Below are 19,026 nucleotides of genomic sequence, written 5' to 3' on the forward strand. Positions count from 1 at the left end.
GTTGATTTCTTTACAAAAAGCTATACGAGTATATCTTTGAAATTACATATATCTTGATGATGGGATTACTTTAGAAGCACCATCAGTCGAAGATCGGCACGTAGTCCCGGCAGAAGCTCATACCTCAAACCGAGGGGCGTTGCTGCACGACGCGAGATTATTTTAAGTAGTAGTTTTAGAACATAAAGTGGATGGTGGAATTCTATATTTGGGTTATTATGGACCTCATGTGGATGTATCAACGGTTAACATTAGAATCTCCCCATATCCAGACAATCTCCAAACAATCGGCTATATCCCTGCTAATTTCGCTTACAGGGTATCCAAAACACAAACAACAACACTATTAAACGTTTAGCAACATTTTCTCATGCGCACGTTTGTGGCATCCGAGCAACATTTGCCGCTGAGATGATGCTGCTTGCAACATGTGTACACCACGAGCATCGTTTTGGAGCTCCAGCTTCGGCCCTGGCTCTGGGGCTCTGGCTCTGGCTCTGGCGGCACTGTGGCTTCGGCTTTAGCTTTGGCTCTACATCTGCTGCTGCTAGTTGTTGTTCTTGTTGCTGCCTGCTGCTGCCTGCTGCCTCGTGGCATCGTGTGGTCTTCGTGTGTGCGCTCGTGTGTGCGTTTCCACTACACATTTTCCGTGCGATTTTTCAACAGTTTGCAAAAAAGCAGTGTTTTTGCGCGCCGAACACGAGGCCTCAGCTCCAGCTTTCAGTCTGTGTTCGCTGTCTGTTGCTTGCGGTTCGACTTTAGCCAGCAACCGGGGCTCCCCAACAGCAGCAGCAGAGGCAGAAACAGAAGCAGAAGCATTCCGTTCCTCGATCCGTTGCATCCACACAGCGTGCGTTGAACATTTTTTTTGAGAATTGTTTTTAAATCAAAAGGAGCCACCTATCAGAGAAGAAGTTGGAAAAAAATATGAAATAAAACTACGAAAAAAAATAAAAAAAATAAAATAAAACTTGTGAAAACAAAAAAATCATACAAAAAAAAAACACGTAGAACCGTACTCCTGGTACGTATTCCGGGGTAATCCCCCAAGCGGCTTTTCTCTACATATGCATGTATGTGTGTGGGTGTGTGTTGTTTTTTGTTATTTTTTTGTTGTTTGTGTGTGTGTCTCAGAGCGGAAGTCGTTGCCGTCGCCATTGTTGTGGAGGGGAAAACCCCTCAAAAATAGAGCCGGGGCAGAGTCAGGGGCAACAACGGAAGTGTGTTATTAGTGGCGCCTCAAAATTATATTTACTTACACAAAAAGTACTCCATCCGATGCGCCATCAGATTTATGAAGTAACAAAAGTTGGCGGCGCTCTCCACTCGAATTAGATTCATTAAAATTTATGCAAAAGTTTGCCTCCAAATATTCCATATGTCTGTGGCTGTGTGTACGAGTGGAGTGTTCTGTTGTGTGTGTGTGTCTGTGTGTGTGTTTGTGTGTGTCTTTTGTGGCAAAAGTTTTAATTGAAGAAAACTTATCGCCGCATAAATGCTGGCTACGCTATGGAAATGCTATGCTAATTGAAATATAACGTTTGCAACACTGTAACAACGGTTTATTTATCGAGTGCTAAAGAAGGGACGGGGAAAGGGGGACAGATAAGGAAATAGAGCAGAAAGGGCGAGAGATAGAGGGAGGCAGGGAGCTTCCAAGTGAAACAGTGTGGGTATTCCGAGGGTTAAACGGGGGTTCAAGTTTCGACTTGATCTTCCGATCTGAGCATAATTTCTCTATCATACAATTAGTTTTACGCAAGCTCTTCTTGGTGGAAGATGATTCCAAAATGAAGAATTGAGGGACTCCAAAAAAGATCTATCAAAAATGAAGATCACATTCCAAAGCAGTGTGCCATTACTGACCTCATAATTTGTTTAGGAAGATATTCCACAGGGAAGTGTAACCTGAGATATGACCTCAAGAAATTGAAATTAGTAGAGATACAACCCTCAGGTACAGGATCGTCATAAATTCCTATTGGCCGGTTAAAAAGAAGCAAGTACTTGTACATTCTAAAATATTTTTGGGATATATAGGAACGGATTAGCGGGTGAACCACAACCAAAGCGTTCTCTAGTAATTCTGGCTGTAGTTCTAGTAGTGTAAGATGGTTAAAATACAGATGAATGCACTAGAACTGCGGTACAGTGGAGATGTTGGCTATAAACACATTATCCCTTAATCCTGTCCCTATTTACGATTAATCCTACAATTACATGATTATTTAGTAGAGACCCCCTTTTGAACCATACCCCTCCCACAATCCTTTTATACAATATTTGCTTTCAGAGACTGATGCTCTTGAATAAACATTCCTCTCGACGTGTATTACCATTCGATCCACCCCCTTGACAGTCAGTTTTATTCGAAAACCAAAAAAACCTTCCCTCGTTAATCATTGAAGCCCATAAAACACATGGGGCTATAAAAGCGTCCGTTCGGTCTTTCGTTAATCTGAGCGCCTTTTAAACTTTTCTAACTCGTTATTAAAAACTTTTTTAATATCCTTGCGAAAAAGAAAAGCAGAAACTTCCGCATTGAGCGACGGCCCGACCGCATATCAAATTCAATAATCACTTAAAACTCATAAATATTTTGTTGGCTCTCTGACAGAGAAAAATTCCACTTGCCACAGTTTGGGGAAAAAAGCGAGTCGCCCTCTGTGGCTGCGGCATGGCCCTGACATCACGGGGGAGTGTGGAGTCTGCTGCTGTCAATGTCACTTCAATGATTAAAACTTCAACACAAATAAAAACGGGCAAAAGGATAGCGCGCGGACAGGCCAGGACCAAACCGAAACGAAACGAGCTGTACCGGAGCCGAGCCCAAAGCACAACCCAATCATCCACCGACGCACTGACCCCCATACCACCTATACCACCCGTCAACCCATCAGCCATCAGCCATCCCACCCATGATTCGGATTCTCCTTTTTTTTTTGTTTTTAATGAAAACATAAACATCTCCTTTACCCCGAAGTACCTCCTGCAATTTACTCTTCGCGCACTTCCTGTTTTCCTGCCGCCTGCCGCCTGGCGCCTTTGTTTTCTTTCTGCTGTGGTTCGTAATAAATTTTTAATTTTGCTTAATTGAAAATGGCCCCGCCTTAAGCAGCGGATTCAGCGCAAAGAAGGAACAAGAATAATGGGAAATAAAGAAAATATCGGAACTTAATATTGGAAAGTAAATTTAACAACTTGATTTCCATGCTGCCCCCAGAAAAGAGACTCCTGGAATGGGTTCTGGGTGCTGGCTATGGCTGTGGCTGGGTATACTGTAACCTCTCATTGTCTGGTGGCTCGGTGGCTCGGTGGCTCGCACGTGCTCCGAGGGATCAGTAGAGAGCCACTGAGACACGTTCAAATGTCTCTTCATGGCAGCTCTGGAGTGTGTGTTTGTGTGTGTGTGTGTGCCACTCAAGTGTGGCGGGGGCAAGGTGCTAAAAGCTGTTCACATATTTATATAGCTGACTGTACCATATATGGGCAAACATTTAAACAAACAACAGCAGCAGACACTCCGCTTAGATGGGAGGGGCGGCGGGGGAGATTCTATGGGGGGGAAAAAGAGCCACTGTACGGGTGCTAAAAATGGGTCACATTCTTGTCTCGTGCACGTTGCCCCATGAATGGCGTTCATTTTGTGGCGCCAAGGCATTGCAACTTGCACTGAGAGAAAGGAAAGGTTCTGCAAATAATGCAGAACGGGGTCTGATAACAACTGCCTGACGGTTCGAGGGGAAGGAGTAATGGAAGAGAAATGCAAGGAAATTGAATAAAAAGGCATGTGCTTTCAGAAGAAGTAGAAACAGTAAAGCTATGATAAATCCACAGGAAATCCTCTCTTGTTCGTAGCGACAGTAGATCTTTACGCTCATGGGAATGGGGGCCATGTCATAAACAGCTATCTTTCTCTCTCTCCTAAATCATCGAAATTCCCTCTTTTTATTGTTAGATGTTTTTGCTTTTCTCTAAGTGTCTGCGTCCGACACACAAAAGTAGCTCTCTCTCTCTAGGGGCCCTCTACAGAGGCTTCTCCCTCTCCATTGGCCCTCTCCCGCTGCAGGCTCGTTAACACTTTTCCCAGCAGCAGCAGCAGCAGCAGCAGAAGCAGCTTATTTATTGCATATCAAGTGACGCCTCAATCCCAGGGCAGTCCATGCAACACCGCCACCAGAAGAAGAAACAGAAGAAGGGGGCGCTGGTAGACAACTGTCCGATGGGTCTGTCCGTCTCCATTCTCCATCGTTTCTGCCAGGCCAAATGATGTCGTCAACGTCGCTTCAGAAATGTTTTGGCATAAATTAAACAAGGCCGCCGCACTCTCGACTCCATTCCTCGGGCCTGGTTCCCGGGCATTGTCCAGATGGAGATGCAGGAGGAGAAGGAGGAAAACGAGGAGAAGGAGGGTGTTGCCCCATTGGGGGACCGTTCTCGTTCTCGTTCTCCTCCCTTCCCTTTCCTTCCGCTGTTTGCATTGCATTTTGTCACACGTGGAGAGCTCAAAAAGCGACGCCAATTTGTCTGAAATGTTTTGAATTCTAAGCGCTTCTGAAAAGGAGAACAGGACGATGACAGGGGGAGAAGGGAACTGCAGGAGGGGGAGGGGTAGGGGGAGGTGGAGTATATATCAGGATGGGGGACTGGCTGATGATGGCCAGATCTTGATGGGGCATGCGGATGTGTTGCTGGCGTTGAATGCGGGATTCTGTGTGCCCTTTGTGTCGTCTGCCATATTTACCTAGTGGAGCGTACTCCTGGCTGAATGTGTGGCAGGTTGCAGGTTCCCTGAAGAGTCCCCGGGCTATTTGGCCAGCTCCAGCTCCACCGCATCCCCCGCTCTGACGTTTGATTTTTCCATTTTGGTACCACTAACCACCCCTCCCCCCCCCCGGCGAGAGTCAATCAATCCATGCCCCCCCAGTTCCACTCTCACTCCCACTCCTACTCCCACTCCCTGTCCCTCTCCCTCTTCCGTGTGAATTATGTGGCGATAAAGTTGGTGCAGAACGGTGCAGGATTGGTGCACGGTGCAACTTGTTACCCATATTGTGTGGCAGCAGCATCGGCAGCAGCATCGGCAGCAGCAGCAGCAGCCTGAAAGCGAAACACCTGCTGCAGATGCCACAGTCTGTCCAGGGTCCAGGGCCAGCTCCAGGGTCTGTCGTCTCTCTGTGGACCACAGGACCCATAGCCATAGCCATAGCCAGGGCCAGGGCCACGGCCAGGCCAGGCGGCTGGTCTCTTCCTTCACACACGCTGATCTTATCGCCGCTGCACTGCACACACCCAAAACGAAAGAGTTCGCCCCAAAAAAAGAGAACAAAACTTGAGTGGCTGGGGTGGGTGGTGCGAGGGGGAGACAAGGAGAACAGAAGAATTGCGCGGCTTCTTCACTCCCCCTCAATTTCGTGGGCTGCTGTGCTACACCAACACCAACACCAACAACAAGACCAACACCAATGGCCAGCGATTATCTCTTCGCTGACTTCGGGAATGATGATGATGACGATGATGTTGCTGTGCTTCTCTCACTAGCTGCGAGAATGATGGGGATGATGATGATGAAGATGCTTTTATGCTCTCACTGACCATCACAACGATTATGGTGCTCTTATGCTCCTGAGCAGGGGCCCAATGAGCAGGATTTGCTATTTTAATAAGGTGGGGCAGAGTTGCCTTTCGCTCTTGTGTGTAGCGAGGAAAGGAAACAGAAATTACGAGTTATTTCTGGCCATTCCTCACCCTATTCAAATACACCTTGCACGTGAGAATGATCATTATGATTTTGAGCTCCTCGCGCTGCCTTGGCCTTGGGCATTATTCTGACTGTCTCCACTTGCACCTCCTCCTTCTCCTCCTTCTCCTCCTTCTCCTCTATCTCCTCGCTCTATCTTTCTCTTGGCGTTTCTGTTTTTGTCGCTGATTCGTTGCCCATTACCTCTAGCACCAGTTCTTATGTTTTTTTTCCTTCGCTTTTGCTTTTGCTTTGGCCATTTGCTCCTGGCTCTCCTGCTCCGTGGGTCTCTCCTGGTTCTCCTCTCCCCCTTTGCCTGGGACTGGCAATGGGACTCGGCCAAGTCAAGGGCCTCGGCTCGCCTCATTGTCTGGCCACGATGCGGCTGGCCAAGAAGCCGGTGGATGTTGGCCCCGCTAATTTCACCTTTTCACAGATCTCCCTGCCTCCGTTGTCCCTCCACCTCTTTCGGGTTGCTCCTTTTGCAATGTTCGCTGTGGAGTTTGTGTGTGGGTTGCAGCTCAGGCGCATTCCTGGGCCACAGTTTCAACGTCTTCTGGTTCTTGAGAATTGAATTTAAACGATGGCATATGCCCTATGACGTTACGTTTGAGTTGAATTGATATTTTATACGTCCGATTAATCATATCACCGCTCTGTTTTACTCTTAAATTGTTTTTTTAGTGGAAATAAATGACAATTCCAAAAATACTTGGCATAAGAAACGCTCCTCAAAATGCAAAATATTGCTCTAGAGTGTATTCAAAAGTCCACATTAAGCCTCACTTCACTTCCTCACTTTTGCTGCTGTCTTGGCTTGTGGGAGGCTCATGAAAAATTGAGCAAGTGCCGCACTTGCAATTTCAACAGCTCATCTGCCGCAGCGCCGACCAATTTCTTGGCCCAAACTCCAGTCTTCAGACTTCGACTCTCAGCTTCATCTTCAGCTTCAGCTTCAGCTTCGGCTTCGACAGTGGGCTGCCGACAGACCTCGGAAATTGTGAAATCCTTGGGCTTTTGGATGGGTTCTGGGCCTTTGGCCCCTTGGTAGTTTTTTCAACCGGGGAGTGTCTTAAATTTTAGTTTTATTTTGCAGCAGAACAAACCAAAAGGAAACACTTTCCATTGCGGTTGGAATCACAACAGCAAGGCAATTCCCCCTTGATTGTATTTTTGGGTGTGAATTATGCATAAATGAAAATTGGCAAACGAAACTGATTTAAAGTGTGGAAGAAAAACCATGGGAATCTGAAAGTTAATTGTGGAATTGAAAAAAGAGAGGAGCTCCGCACTTCCCCAATTGGTGGCTCAAGTTCCTCCACAGCTCACGATAGCCGTCGATACCTCCAATTATCGTTGACATTTGATCAGTCCAATTACTGGGGAAATGTCATCTTCAATAGGGAGATTCCTTCTTCCATTGAGGGCTCTTATTCCAAGATCGATTAGAACATTTGCAGTTCTGTCAATGACAAAAGCCACCTTCCTTCCTTCCTGTCTTCCTTCCTTCATCAAATGGTAGTCCTCCAAAAGTACGAATTCAATTACGTAGCTCAGCAGGAGACATCTCTCCATCCATCTGCATTTCTCTGTACGAAGAGAAATACCTCTTCTATGTCATGTCAATGACCAGGTTCTCAGAGCTCATCGCTTACTCACCTGGCGACCTGTCACCACCGACAGGAGCAGGAACGGGAACGGGAACGGGAGCAGGGACTAGGACAGAGATAGGGACATCGACAACAGGGAGGCAAATGGGGCACAAAGACATAGTTCGAAAGATAAAGCTCTCTCCGGCATGAATATGCAGCTGATGTGCACTTTCCTCTCCCTTCCTTTCCATTCCTTTCCTTTCCCTCCCATCCATCCATCTGTTCCATCCTTTGGCTTAGTCTATGCTATGGGTGTGCTTGCCTTAAGCTCCTGCTGCTCACATTCCTCACAGACGACAGTCTTTTGCACTTGCCCGTGCAGTTTGAATGCCCTACAAGAAGGCAGGCTATTATTGGTTTAGAGAGTAGTTTGTTAGATAAGGTGCTGCTTTTGAAAGTACTTCCATAAACATAACCGAAAACTACTTCGAAGGCAAGCTACTGGGCAAGGAATAGGTACTTTAACCCATCTGAAAGAGCTGGGAAAATTTCTTAGATCTGAAAAAAATTCAACGAATCTCTACAGCTTATAGTCTAACAAGAATCTGCCTATTTCGGATTCTACCAAAATCTATATTATATAGCTCTCATAGGAATGAGATCCCCGATAAGTCATTTAAGTAATCTACAAACCTCTGCACGCGACGTGTATTTTGTTTTTTCACTCTCGGGACCGAGCTTCGGTCCTGCTTGTGCACCCTGGCGCCTGTGGCCGATGAATAATTTTCGTAGGGTATCGAAATCTTCGTCACTCCTTCCCCGTTAGTTACTTCCGTTCTTGGCGTTGTTTTTGTTTTGGTTTTTGTTGAAGGAGGGAGTAAAAACATTGTAAAGCGAGTCATAGATTTCCGTTTGTGTGTGCCTCGGAAACAATGGCATTTTCATGTTGCACGTAAAACGAGAGAAAAATAAACCAAAACGGTGGCAGGAACAACAATTGATAACGACGCGTCGCTGCAAGAGACAAACGGAGGGCAGAGGACGATAGACACTCGCACAATATACTTTTAAGTGCAATTTCAATTCTACCATCGATATTGCACTGCCACTGGCACTGGCACTGGCCCTGGCGCCTTCTGCTAAGTGAACACAAAAAACGAATCACCACAGCGATACGAGTGGGAATATGGAAACCAAAGTGCCCCTAAAGATTGGGAATTTCGGTGGACTTCCTGTCAGAGATAAGCAGAGGGAAAGGTTCCGTTCCTCCCAGATCTGTATAAATAGTCGGGTAAACCTGAGGGAAAGACACAGTTCAACTGAAACCCTCAACATGGTAAGTAATCCACGAGAAAGAAAAGGTCTTTCCGGGTCTAACCATGGACTCTCTCCCCGACTTCTCCTCAAGCAATCTCTGCGTCTACTGGTTATACTTGCTCTTCTGATGGCAACGGCTCGGGCCAGGATCATAGAGAGTGGAGCGGCGACTGAGCAGGAGATTGGTGCTTCCCCGGAAGCAGTCAAACCTGTGGAAGCAATCAAACCCGTGGAAGTGGAGAAGCTAAAGGAAAACGTAGGCATTCAGGAGAGCCAAGTGCCTGTCCAGGCAAACCAAGCTGTCCAGGAGCGAAGAAAAGTGATCGAAGAGAACCAAGTGATCCAGGAAACTTCAGAAGTAAAGCCTGAAACCCACCAATCAGCTGGCAATGAAATACCCAAGGATCAGGCACCCATCGAGAAAGTGGAAGGCCAAAGCCACCAACAGGCAGAGCAGCAGAAACAACAGCCACAGAAGGGAGAGGCAGTGCAGCCGAAGGGACAGTCAGAGCAACAGAAGGGACAAATTAAAGGTCGCGAGATCGAACTGGTCTTCGAGCAGCCCGGACAAACCCTGCTGCAGTACGAGAATGTGGGCCAGCTCCAAGGACAGCTACCCAATCTGGACAAGATCTTCAAGTATCCGGGAGCCCAGCTGCTGAATGCCAGCGATGTACAGTACTCGCATCTCTTCAACAAGTTCCAGACGGCCCCCAGGGTGGAGTTCGTACCCACACTGAACACGACGGGCGCCAATGTCACACAGCACATACACAACCACACGCACTACTACCAGAACCAGAAGAAGCCATTCCCCTTCCTGCCCAATCTCTTCGAGAAGCAGGAGACGACCTATGTGAACCGCACCTCTCCCTCGGGCAACGTGACCTACGTGTACGAGGAGGGAAAGCCGTCGGGAGGAGGCGCCTTCCCATTCCCTGCACTGCCCAATCCCTTTACCGATTTCCCCAAGGTCGTGGGCCTCAGTCTGGTGCTGCTGCCGAATCCCTTCTACAAGGGACAGTCGTCCAGTGCCAATGATCCTTCTGTAAGTCCCACCGAAGCCACGAAAGCATATCACTACTTTGAGAAGTTCCGCGGCTTTGCCGATGAGTCATCCTCTAATATGCAGCAGAATCAGCAGCAGAAGGCCGGAAACCGTTTCTACTTGATCTCCAATCCCCTGCTGAACCACGGCTCCGAGGAAGGTCGCGGCGAGAAGGTCCAGAACACGAATGTCCTGCTGCCAGTGAATCTGGCTGCCTTGCCGCTTCTGGTGCCTGCCCCAGAGACCAACCAGGAGACGACACCCAAGCAGGAACCGACTGTGGGCCACATCAAGATCGAGGATCTGCTCAAGACATCCAAGTTCTATGTGGGACAGCCGCTGCAGTTCCAGCCGGTCAATGGCAATGGCATCGGCGTCGGCGTCGGCAACGGTCAAAAGCAGAGCCAGGATGCAGCCATTCGGCAGTTGATTCTCACACAATTCAACCAGCAACAGCAGCAGCTGCAGCAACAACTGAAGCTGCCCCTTAAGGACGAACGTCGCTCACAGTCTGCTGCCGTCCCTGTGGAGGAGGGCGAGGAGAGCTCTGTCCTGTTTGCAGTGGAGATACCCAAACCCATCTATCGCTTCTTCAAGGGGATCTTCGGCGGATTCTCGGGCTAACTAAAAGACCTTCCAATGACCCACAGAAAACACCAACCAACGAGCAAGGAACCCTTCTAATACCTAGATTTAATTATTTTTTTTTTTTACTTAAAACTAAACCCCGCTCCGCATGGTATCCCTATGATTACCATCTCATCTTCATGCAATATATTAAAAAATACTACTCAAAAAAATCAATAATCATTCCTTCAGAGAATTCTAACCTTAAACAATGCAAATATTCTCCTTAAGAAGTGTCCCAGCCAGGTGTCTAATTAAATTTGAGAAAATCTTTAAACTAGATTTCCACCTGCTCTAAAGGAAACATCTTTAATTCAGGGACACATTAATGAGGTTTCCCTCCAGCAGAAAACTCATGCAAATATGATAAATGTGTGCATTTAGGAATCATTTTCCAGGCATCACTCTCCCCCCTTGTTCAGCTCCCCTCTTGTGGGGTGGGAGCGCACATATTAGGTTATCATCATAATCAAAATGTGAGAAAACCCATCCACAGATGGAGAGATGGAGCCATTATGCAAAATATATAAACACACTCGTACGTATATTCCACACAAATGCATTCATGACTCCTGGAGCAGACCTTGTCCCCGCTCAGCCCTGCCCTGTCCTATCCCTTCGGATGTCAGTATTTTCATTTCATTTCGTTTGCTGAAAGAGAAGGACGCTCGGAATACGGACGTATGTATCCGTGTGCATATGTACGTATATCCTTTTGCCGTTTGCCATTTTAATGAATACATAATTAGTCTTTTTGCCAAGTTTCCTTCCACTCGTTCCCTCTATCCTATCCTAGTATTGCTGCTGTTGCTATTGCTGCCACTGCTCCTGCTCTCCTCCACCGACTTCTAGAGCTTCTGCTGCTGCTGTTGCACCTGTTCAAATCATTTCACATCTCTCTGAATTTAATGCTCATGCAGCGGCACGTTCTGACCATGGATGCTGCATGTGGCAGTGGTTCTCCTCCTCCTACTCCTCCTCCTGCTCCTGCTCCTCCTTCTCCACATATTGGTTCACTTTATACTTTCATGCAATATGGAGATAATGTTTGCTCTTCGGGAGTGAGAGCAGCAGCAGCAGCATCAGGCACATAATTGCCAGGATTACGCTGGCTCATAAAGTTTTCGCCGAGCATTGTGCAATTGTGTTTGCCTTTCACTTCAATATCCTGGGGGAAAATCATAGAGAGAGAGAGAGATGTTTGGTTTATTTAATATTTAATTGATTTCATGGGCTGTTTTTTCCATTAGCCATGGCAAGATCCATTCTCCATTCCCGATTCCCCATTCTCCATTCCCCATTCTCAGGTGCTCCACAGTGGTCATTGTCCTGTGCAGCGTTTTGGAGCAGTATCCGCAACCTAATTCCACCACGGATTGGTTCAGTATTCAGTATTTAAATAAATTCTCCATCGATTGGTACGTGCCACAGGACCGCAATAGCCGCGGTCTGCGGATCAGCCCCCACTTATCAGCATCATTTTCCGGCGGCTCCCACGCGGCGTATAGTTAATAATCTTCTCTCGATATAAAAGCCGACTTTAAACTGTGCGAAAGGGAAGCTGTGGAAAAAAGGGAAATAAATTAATAACTCAAGTTCAAGTTGTAAGCCGCATCCCTTGCTGGGCAGGCAGGCAGGGCAGGACTTGTGCCGAGGCCCCCAAGTTTATTACTCAAAGGAATTGGACAGCGCCCCAAAAGTAGCAGCGGCAGCGGATGCCCATAAATATATCATGAAATCAAAAACTTTGCCACAACTTCTGCCACTGCTACTGCTACTGCGTCTGCTTCTTCTTGTGCTGCCTGCCACTTTGTTGGCTGTTCTTTTTGATTGGGGCGCCACTTCGAACCACACTTTCTGACCCCCACCCGTAAGCTTGCGTGTAAACGTGTGGGCCAAAGTGCTGGCCACACGAACAGCACAGAACAGAACAGAACACAGGAACAACATCCCTCTCTTCAGCTGAAAAGCAGAGGAGTAATGCGTTTCCGTTTCCGGTCCCCAGCTCCTTCCTGCTGCTCCGTGGTGCTCCTTGCTTGCCACTCAATTCAATAAAACTTGTGTCCATTTCATTTAAAATTCTCTATTCTATCTCCTCGGTGAAGGAGCAGCCAGGACTCTTTTGGACTCCTCTGCTCCTTTCTCCTCTGTGTTCTGGGTTCTGTGGGCTGTGGGTTGCCTGCTGCTCCATGGTCTCGCCTCGCAAATTAATGGTGTTAAAATTAGTGCTGTAGACGGAGCCCAGCCCGCATCATCCTTCTGGCCCCTGGCGGTAGAGGGAAACTTTGCCATTTGGCACTCTCTTCTATTTATTTAGTTGTCACTTTGTTGAAAATTATGCCTGCTGCCTGCCTGGTTGTTGCTTCTTCGCGCGACACGTGTAACTGGGGAGCAGGTTCTGCCCAGAAAACTCACCTTAAAGTTTTCATTTCTGCCCAGAACTTTTGACTAACTTTTTTACACCCAACTTCTTACCTTCCTTCTTTCCTTCACTCTTTCAGGCTCGACTCAGGAACGTCGCTTTTTTGGTATCCTACGTTCGACCAAACGGAAAGAAGGTAAGTGGGGACTTCTGCTGGGGGGAGGGGAAGAGTAAAGAGATACCCGAAGAACCGTAAACCGTAAACCGAGAACGGAAAACCGAACATTTCCCTAATGAAACCAATTAGGCAAACAGCAAAATGGCCAAAAACTGTGGCTGTCAAAAAATGGAATGAAAATGAAAAATCAAAGGCCAGACAAAGGGTAAACAAGCCGGCAGCCGCTGTGTGAGAAAAAGGGAGAGTGAAAATGGTGCAAATGTGAGGCAAAAGTGGGGATTGGCTCAATTACGGAATGAACACACAACAGAACCAGAAACAGGCACAGACACAGAATCCCCGGAAAAGTTTGCGTTGATTGATGGATGATTTTGCATACACGAGTGTGTAAATGTTTTGTGGTACTCCCAACAAATGAGATATGTAGAAGATAAAACATTTACAATATTGTCCCATAATTGCAACAATTGATGGCCTTTGAAGTTGTACAGTTATTTAATGAAATACCCAGGAAGGGTATCCAGATTTAGAGTAGATCGTTCAGATGTGCCAATTCTGACGAGGATGGAGGATAGAATAGGCTGGAGTGTGGAGCGTGGAGTTTGTGCCATGCAGAAAGCCATTTGCCAAAATCAATACATTTATTTAGACCGCAGGCCAGAGAGCAGGCAGGCAGGCCAAAAGCCAAAGCGAAAAGCAAATCAAATACTCGTACACAAGAACACGAGAACGAGAACGAATGCGAATGCGAATGCGAGAACAAGCGACCCACAAATGTATTTAGCATTTGGTGGAGCATTTTCTAGTGCAGCCAAATATTGTAAAGGTAACTTGACCACCGGTTACTCCATCCTCCATCCTCCATCCCCCATGCTCCACTCTGCACTCTGCACTCCAGTCTCCATCTGCATCTCTGTGCCTACATTCGTGGCGACTGTAGCGACTGCCTATTTGGTTTTGGCCAAATCGTTTTACGCTTTGTTGCCGCCAGGCATTCGGGCCCCAGCCAGGATGCAAATATGTGCAAAGGCTTAACGTATCCAATAATGCCAGAGTAGGAGTGGGAGTAGCAGTAGGAGTAGGAGATGGAGCAGAATGCCAGGAGATGGAGCCACAGCCGGAGCTGATGGACAAAGCTCTGTGGAGCTCAACCCGTCATCATTGGACACTGGTGGACGTAAGCAGCTCAGTCGCTCAGTTGTTTAGCTGCTCATCTATACGGTTGAATTTGATACCCTGCATAAGGCCTGTTCTTGGGGGTATAAGAGGCACGAGGAACGTAGCTGAGAGAAAAAAATCTATTGGTTTTGGCCTTTTCTTCTTTGAATCCATATAGGGAAGTTAATAAATAGGAATGAATAGATTAACTATGAGAAATGAGCTAAAATCGATAATAACAATTGATATAGATGGAAATTACACTTAAAAAAAAAAGATTCAATCAGAAATCGGTCAAAAACTAGACATAATGGGAGGCAATCAATCCGCAGAAATAATCGAGGGTATCCAGTAGTCGTAATGGCATTCTATGGCATCATTGATGATGGAACTTTACCACGTGCCGGGTGGATTAGGTGCGGCTTAAAGCCTAACAACTTCATTTGATCTCTGAGGGCCATACAGCTCTTAGCTCTCTCTCTCTCCCTCTCTCTCCATCTCTCTCTCTGTCTCTGTCTCTCTCTCTCTGCTCTGTCCCCTTTGCTGTCTGAGTGCAACAATGTTGCTGCTGCTGCTGCTGTGGGTCTCTGTGGTGGTGCGATTTATATCGCTGGACTTAAATGTCATTACCAGCTAAATGCCTTTAAATAGCCCACATCCATATCCACTGACCAGTTGGCGCCAGTCAAAAGTGCCATGCGGCCCACCCGTCGAGCAGCCGTCGAGGCCCAAGCGGCAGCCAGATCGGGTTCAGATTCGGATTCGGTTCTCAATTGTGGCCCAGAGCCATGGACCGGGCCCGGACCCGGGCCCGGGTAGACGCATTTATCATTTCGACCCGTGACGCGCTGTCGCCTTCAATTACACGCAAATTATTTTGCGCTCAGCGAGCGGCACCTGTGTTTGGGGCTGGCAGTTTGCCTGCAACTGTGGGGCGGTTGGAAGGGGGCGGGGCAGGGATGGGGAGGAGCGTCTTCCCAGAAGAGTGATCAATCTGCCTTATGTCAAACGGTGGCTAACTGATGCCAGTGATGCTCCAGTTCAAACGGCATCCCAGGCAGCGATTAAAATTGATTGATCAATGGCCTAATACTCATCCTAATACAAGTACTAGTACTAACACGAAACGAGCACGCATGGAGCGATCTATCAGAAGTGGACAACCAACTGGCAAGGTGTTATCTTCATCTTGATACCAGTTCTAAGAGCTACAGATAAAGCTTAAGATAGACAGAGATGAGCAGTGAAAAATGCAGGAAGAGTATCGCCAGAATGCTGGCTACACGTTCAGAGCCCGAAGAAGAAATTCCTCAACTGCTCTTGCAGTATGTCCAAAGGTGTACACTGAGGATACCATACCCACTCTAGGGCTAAGTCATGGAGCATGTTTTCTGGCTTTAGAACGGTTGAACAGATCTAGTGAATCAAACCTAAAGGACACCTGTCTCTCCGTAGCAAAAACTATTCTTTACCACTCGTTCTCGTACTTATATCGCATTCATTCATTCATTCGGTCGTTCGGTCGTTCGTTCGCTCGCTCATTGGGGAATCGTTTCACTTAATTGTCCACTAAAATATGCGCCCGGGGCCGCGCCGCTCTCGAGTCGAGAGCTATGCAAATACTTGACGTTGGCCTCGAGTGCCCGACGGACTGCAGTCCTCTCTTTGCACTCGCCCCTGCGACTCCTTCTGCTTCTCTAATTAAACAATACAAATGCGGATTCAAAGTGGGATTCGGCGGGCAGTCGGAGACAAAGACACAAATTGCGAGCTTCATGGCTGAGGCGGCAAGTTTTTGGGATTGGAATTCGGGGAACTTGGGGGCTGCTTCGTCAACAATTTTGTAATTACTTTGGAGCCGCATGCAAATACAGGAGCTGCTGCTGCTGCAGGAAGAGGAATCATTCGGGAGGAATTTTATAATTAATCGGCAATGTTTTCCCACACGTAACTTTATTCACAACCAGCCATCTCGAACATCTATGAACTCGTCCTGCTCCTCGTCAAAGTCCGCCGCCATGGCATCCAAGGCATCCTCCCGTTCGTCGTGGCGCGAGTAGTGATTGAAAATCATGTCCCGATGCGCCGGCACCACCTTGCCGCTCTCGCATCCGTGCATATCCTCGTACGTGATTTCGCCATGACCCATGCCCCCCATGCCCCCCAAGCCGCCGACGCCGCCCATGTCATAGCTGCCATAGCCACCGCCAGTTCCGCCGCCGACGATTCCTCCCTTTCCGTGTGTGGAGTAGCCGAGCACTTTGTAGACGGTTTGCTTGATCCCTCCGCCGCCGCCGCCGCCGCCGCCACCGCCACCGTGGGAGCCGTGGAGCGCCTTGTAGACCGTGTGGGTGTGATGGTGGGTCTTCACCTTGACGGGCACATGGATGATGAGGCGGCGGTGAGCGATGCGGCGTGCCTCGAGCCCTGTGGCCGCCAGCAGCAGCAGCATCAGAGCCAAGATGTTCCCGACTAACGGAGGTCGCTGCGGTGTTGGCTGTTTCGACAGAGAAAGGAGCTTTAAGAGTGTGTTCTACATGTGCCGTTATGAGTACAGGAGTACAGTGTACAGTGAAGGGTCAACGGCCATGGTCAACCCATGCAACCCATGGTTCCAGCAAGTGCCCCTGTACTTCCTGTACAAGCAACGGTTTCGCTTTAAAAGCTGACTCACTTTGGCCATTCTGTATTTGTTTAGTGGGTCCTTTAGTTGGTCCTTTAATTAATCCTGCAAGCTTATCCCACTATCTGACCACCGATTGGAGCGCGTTCGCTTTTCACACTGTGTGGGCCGTCGGGGATCCGTGGGGCTTTTATACGAAATGTTCATGTAATCAGGTTCAGTGCACCATGGCCGCGGCATGTGGCGTACTTTGCGGTCTCCATCCATCCATCATTATCATCACCGTCGGGCAGCAGCAGCAGCAGCAACAGCAGCAGCAGGAGTGTCGATTTCCATGCAGCTTCCATGGGCCGCCGACATTTGCATGTGCACCACATTACAGCAGCACAGTCGCGTCCAGAGTTACGTGTGTCTAATTATTGCTTACATGAGGTGGCAGAGGGGGCGCGGCTATTGCTGCTGCTGCTGCTGCTGCTGCTGCTGCTGTTCATTCGTGCGCTCCGAAAAAGCCGGCAAAACAATTTTCGCCACAGCTTCTTCTCTGCATCAGTGTCGTACACCCTGCTGCCTAAACGGAAGCCGCAATTGGTGACTGGCGCTGTAAGCCGATGCAATGGTAATGCTCGACGCTGGAATCTCACATGCCATACATCGGAATCCACTCAAATCCACTCGAATTCAATCCAATCCAATCCAATCCAATTTGATCCGATCCACCCTCCAATTCATTTTGTTCAACATTTTATGCAATGCCGCGAAATGCGGAAAAGACATAGATTCGCGCTCGCCTTTGTTTTCCACTTAACCATGATTACGTTAATTAGCTGCCAAGCCTGTGAGTGCTGCACAGCGGGGGCATACATATATGTATACATATGTATGTGTGTAAAAGTATATTGCGTATTAACATATGCATTTCATTACGCTGCGATCGATTACATTTGCATTAATATGTTGGACAAGCGCTCACCTACTTCGTTATTTTTGCTAAATGGACGAACGTGGCTGTTAGATCGTAGCTGTCAATGTATTATGTGACCAGCAGTGTTTGCGCTCTTTCTATTCTGTTATTCTTTGGAAGAGAGCAGAGCCGTTCTGTTATCCGTTCGAGAGAAGGAGACAACTGTAAACGGCGAGCATCACAGTAAAGGGCCGAATATTGTGCCTGGGCTGTGATCTTCGTTAATTTGTTGGTTCCACTTAATATTCATGCCAATTAAGTAATCCCCCGGATAACTGGCTATAACTACAGTTATAGCGATATTATATGCACTTCACATGCCCAACCCTCCATTATATGAATTTAATATCGCGCACACAATGTGCAGTCGTAAAAAGTACAGGCAAACATACGAAAACTTACGCAAAATACTGCATGAATCTGCAGAAGAGGGCCCAGAGAGGGCATACGTAGGCCAGCCATATGCCGTAGCTAATAAAATGTGGCCCCCCTCCGAAAGTTTATCCTTTGCCACCACTCCGGCTGGACAGATAAACTGCAGTAATAAGTAAACTCCGAAATGCGTTGTGGAAAACGTGCGCCATGAATCCCATAACTTTATGGCAATGGGCCACACACTCTAATTGTCCCAGAACATGGCCACGCTTCCAGTGAGCAGGCAGGAGAGAGTGCGGCCTGGACCTGTACAACAGCAAGAGCGTTGAGCCCTTTACTCTTTCTCCACCCACGCTTCCGCTGCTCCTTCCTCCTCTTCTATGCAAGGTTTTCTCTGGGTGGAGTAATAATTTTGATCAACTTTTATAAGCGGCATCGTCCTCAACGTGTGCGAAGTGGGCTGGGGCTGTGGCTGGGGCGGGGGCTGGGGCTGGGCATGGGGTGTGGCGAAGGACGTCTAACAGCTGCATGAGCCCCTGACTTGTTGTTGTTTTAGTTGTTATGCCTAGCCATAAACTGCATGCGAAATTACCAAAAGAGAACACACACATACACACCCACTCTCTCTCTCTCTCTCTCTCTCTCTCTCTATCTCGCTCTGTCTTATGTTCAAGGGGAGATACAGTCAAGGGCACAAAAAGTTGCCTCATTTACAGCAATCTGGTTGAGCAGGATTCATGGCGGAATGGTTGGTGTAGATTTCCAGGGTTCAGGGAGGAGGATGCTGCTAATAAAATGAGGCGCCCCAAAACAGAGTCGAGGCGCTAACAATCCACAGCGGACAGGACCATGACCAGGAACAGGGACAGGGACAGAACCTTGCTCCGGAAAGTCCCATGCCCGGCAGTGAAACTACGAGCAACCCAACCCCAACGCGAGCCAAGTCGTAAATCCTGCCTCCTCGGCACGGCTATTGCCAAAACACCATCCCCCCCACCATCGGCAACCGGATGACCCCACCCCACTACTCTGTGCACTATCCCGA

General features: G+C 47.9%; 3 protein-coding genes across 3 annotated transcripts in view; 2 read left to right on the forward strand and 1 right to left on the reverse strand.

The window, feature by feature from the left end:
• The window catches only part of LOC6600326, a 44,909-nt gene that overhangs the window by 14,177 nt on the left and 11,706 nt on the right, over positions 1 to 19,026 (forward strand). Inside the window, exon 2 of the mRNA XM_026993241.1 lies at positions 12,826 to 12,882. Within this exon, the coding sequence (XP_026849042.1) occupies positions 12,826 to 12,882 (57 nt within the window). The remainder of the gene's footprint in view (positions 1 to 12,825; positions 12,883 to 19,026) is intronic.
• Positions 8,644 to 10,321, forward strand: LOC6600328. Its single transcript, XM_002025345.2, has 2 exons — positions 8,644 to 8,668; positions 8,741 to 10,321. Exons 1-2 carry the CDS (start codon positions 8,666 to 8,668, stop codon positions 10,319 to 10,321), a joined length of 1,584 nt encoding a protein of 527 aa, XP_002025381.1. The 5' UTR covers positions 8,644 to 8,665.
• LOC6600327 (glycine-rich cell wall structural protein 1.8) lies at positions 15,969 to 16,804 on the reverse strand. Its single transcript, XM_002025344.2, has 2 exons — positions 16,697 to 16,804; positions 15,969 to 16,519 (listed from the first exon to the last, which is right to left on the reverse strand). The coding sequence occupies exons 1-2, from the start codon at positions 16,703 to 16,705 to the stop codon at positions 15,980 to 15,982; spliced, it is 549 nt and encodes a 182-aa protein (XP_002025380.1). The 5' UTR covers positions 16,706 to 16,804; the 3' UTR covers positions 15,969 to 15,979.

The sequence above is a fragment of the Drosophila persimilis genome, unplaced genomic scaffold (genome assembly GCF_003286085.1).
Source record: "Drosophila persimilis strain 14011-0111.01,24,50 unplaced genomic scaffold, DperRS2 tig00000824-arrow-arrow-pilon, whole genome shotgun sequence".
Classification (NCBI taxonomy): domain Eukaryota; kingdom Metazoa; phylum Arthropoda; class Insecta; order Diptera; family Drosophilidae; genus Drosophila; species Drosophila persimilis.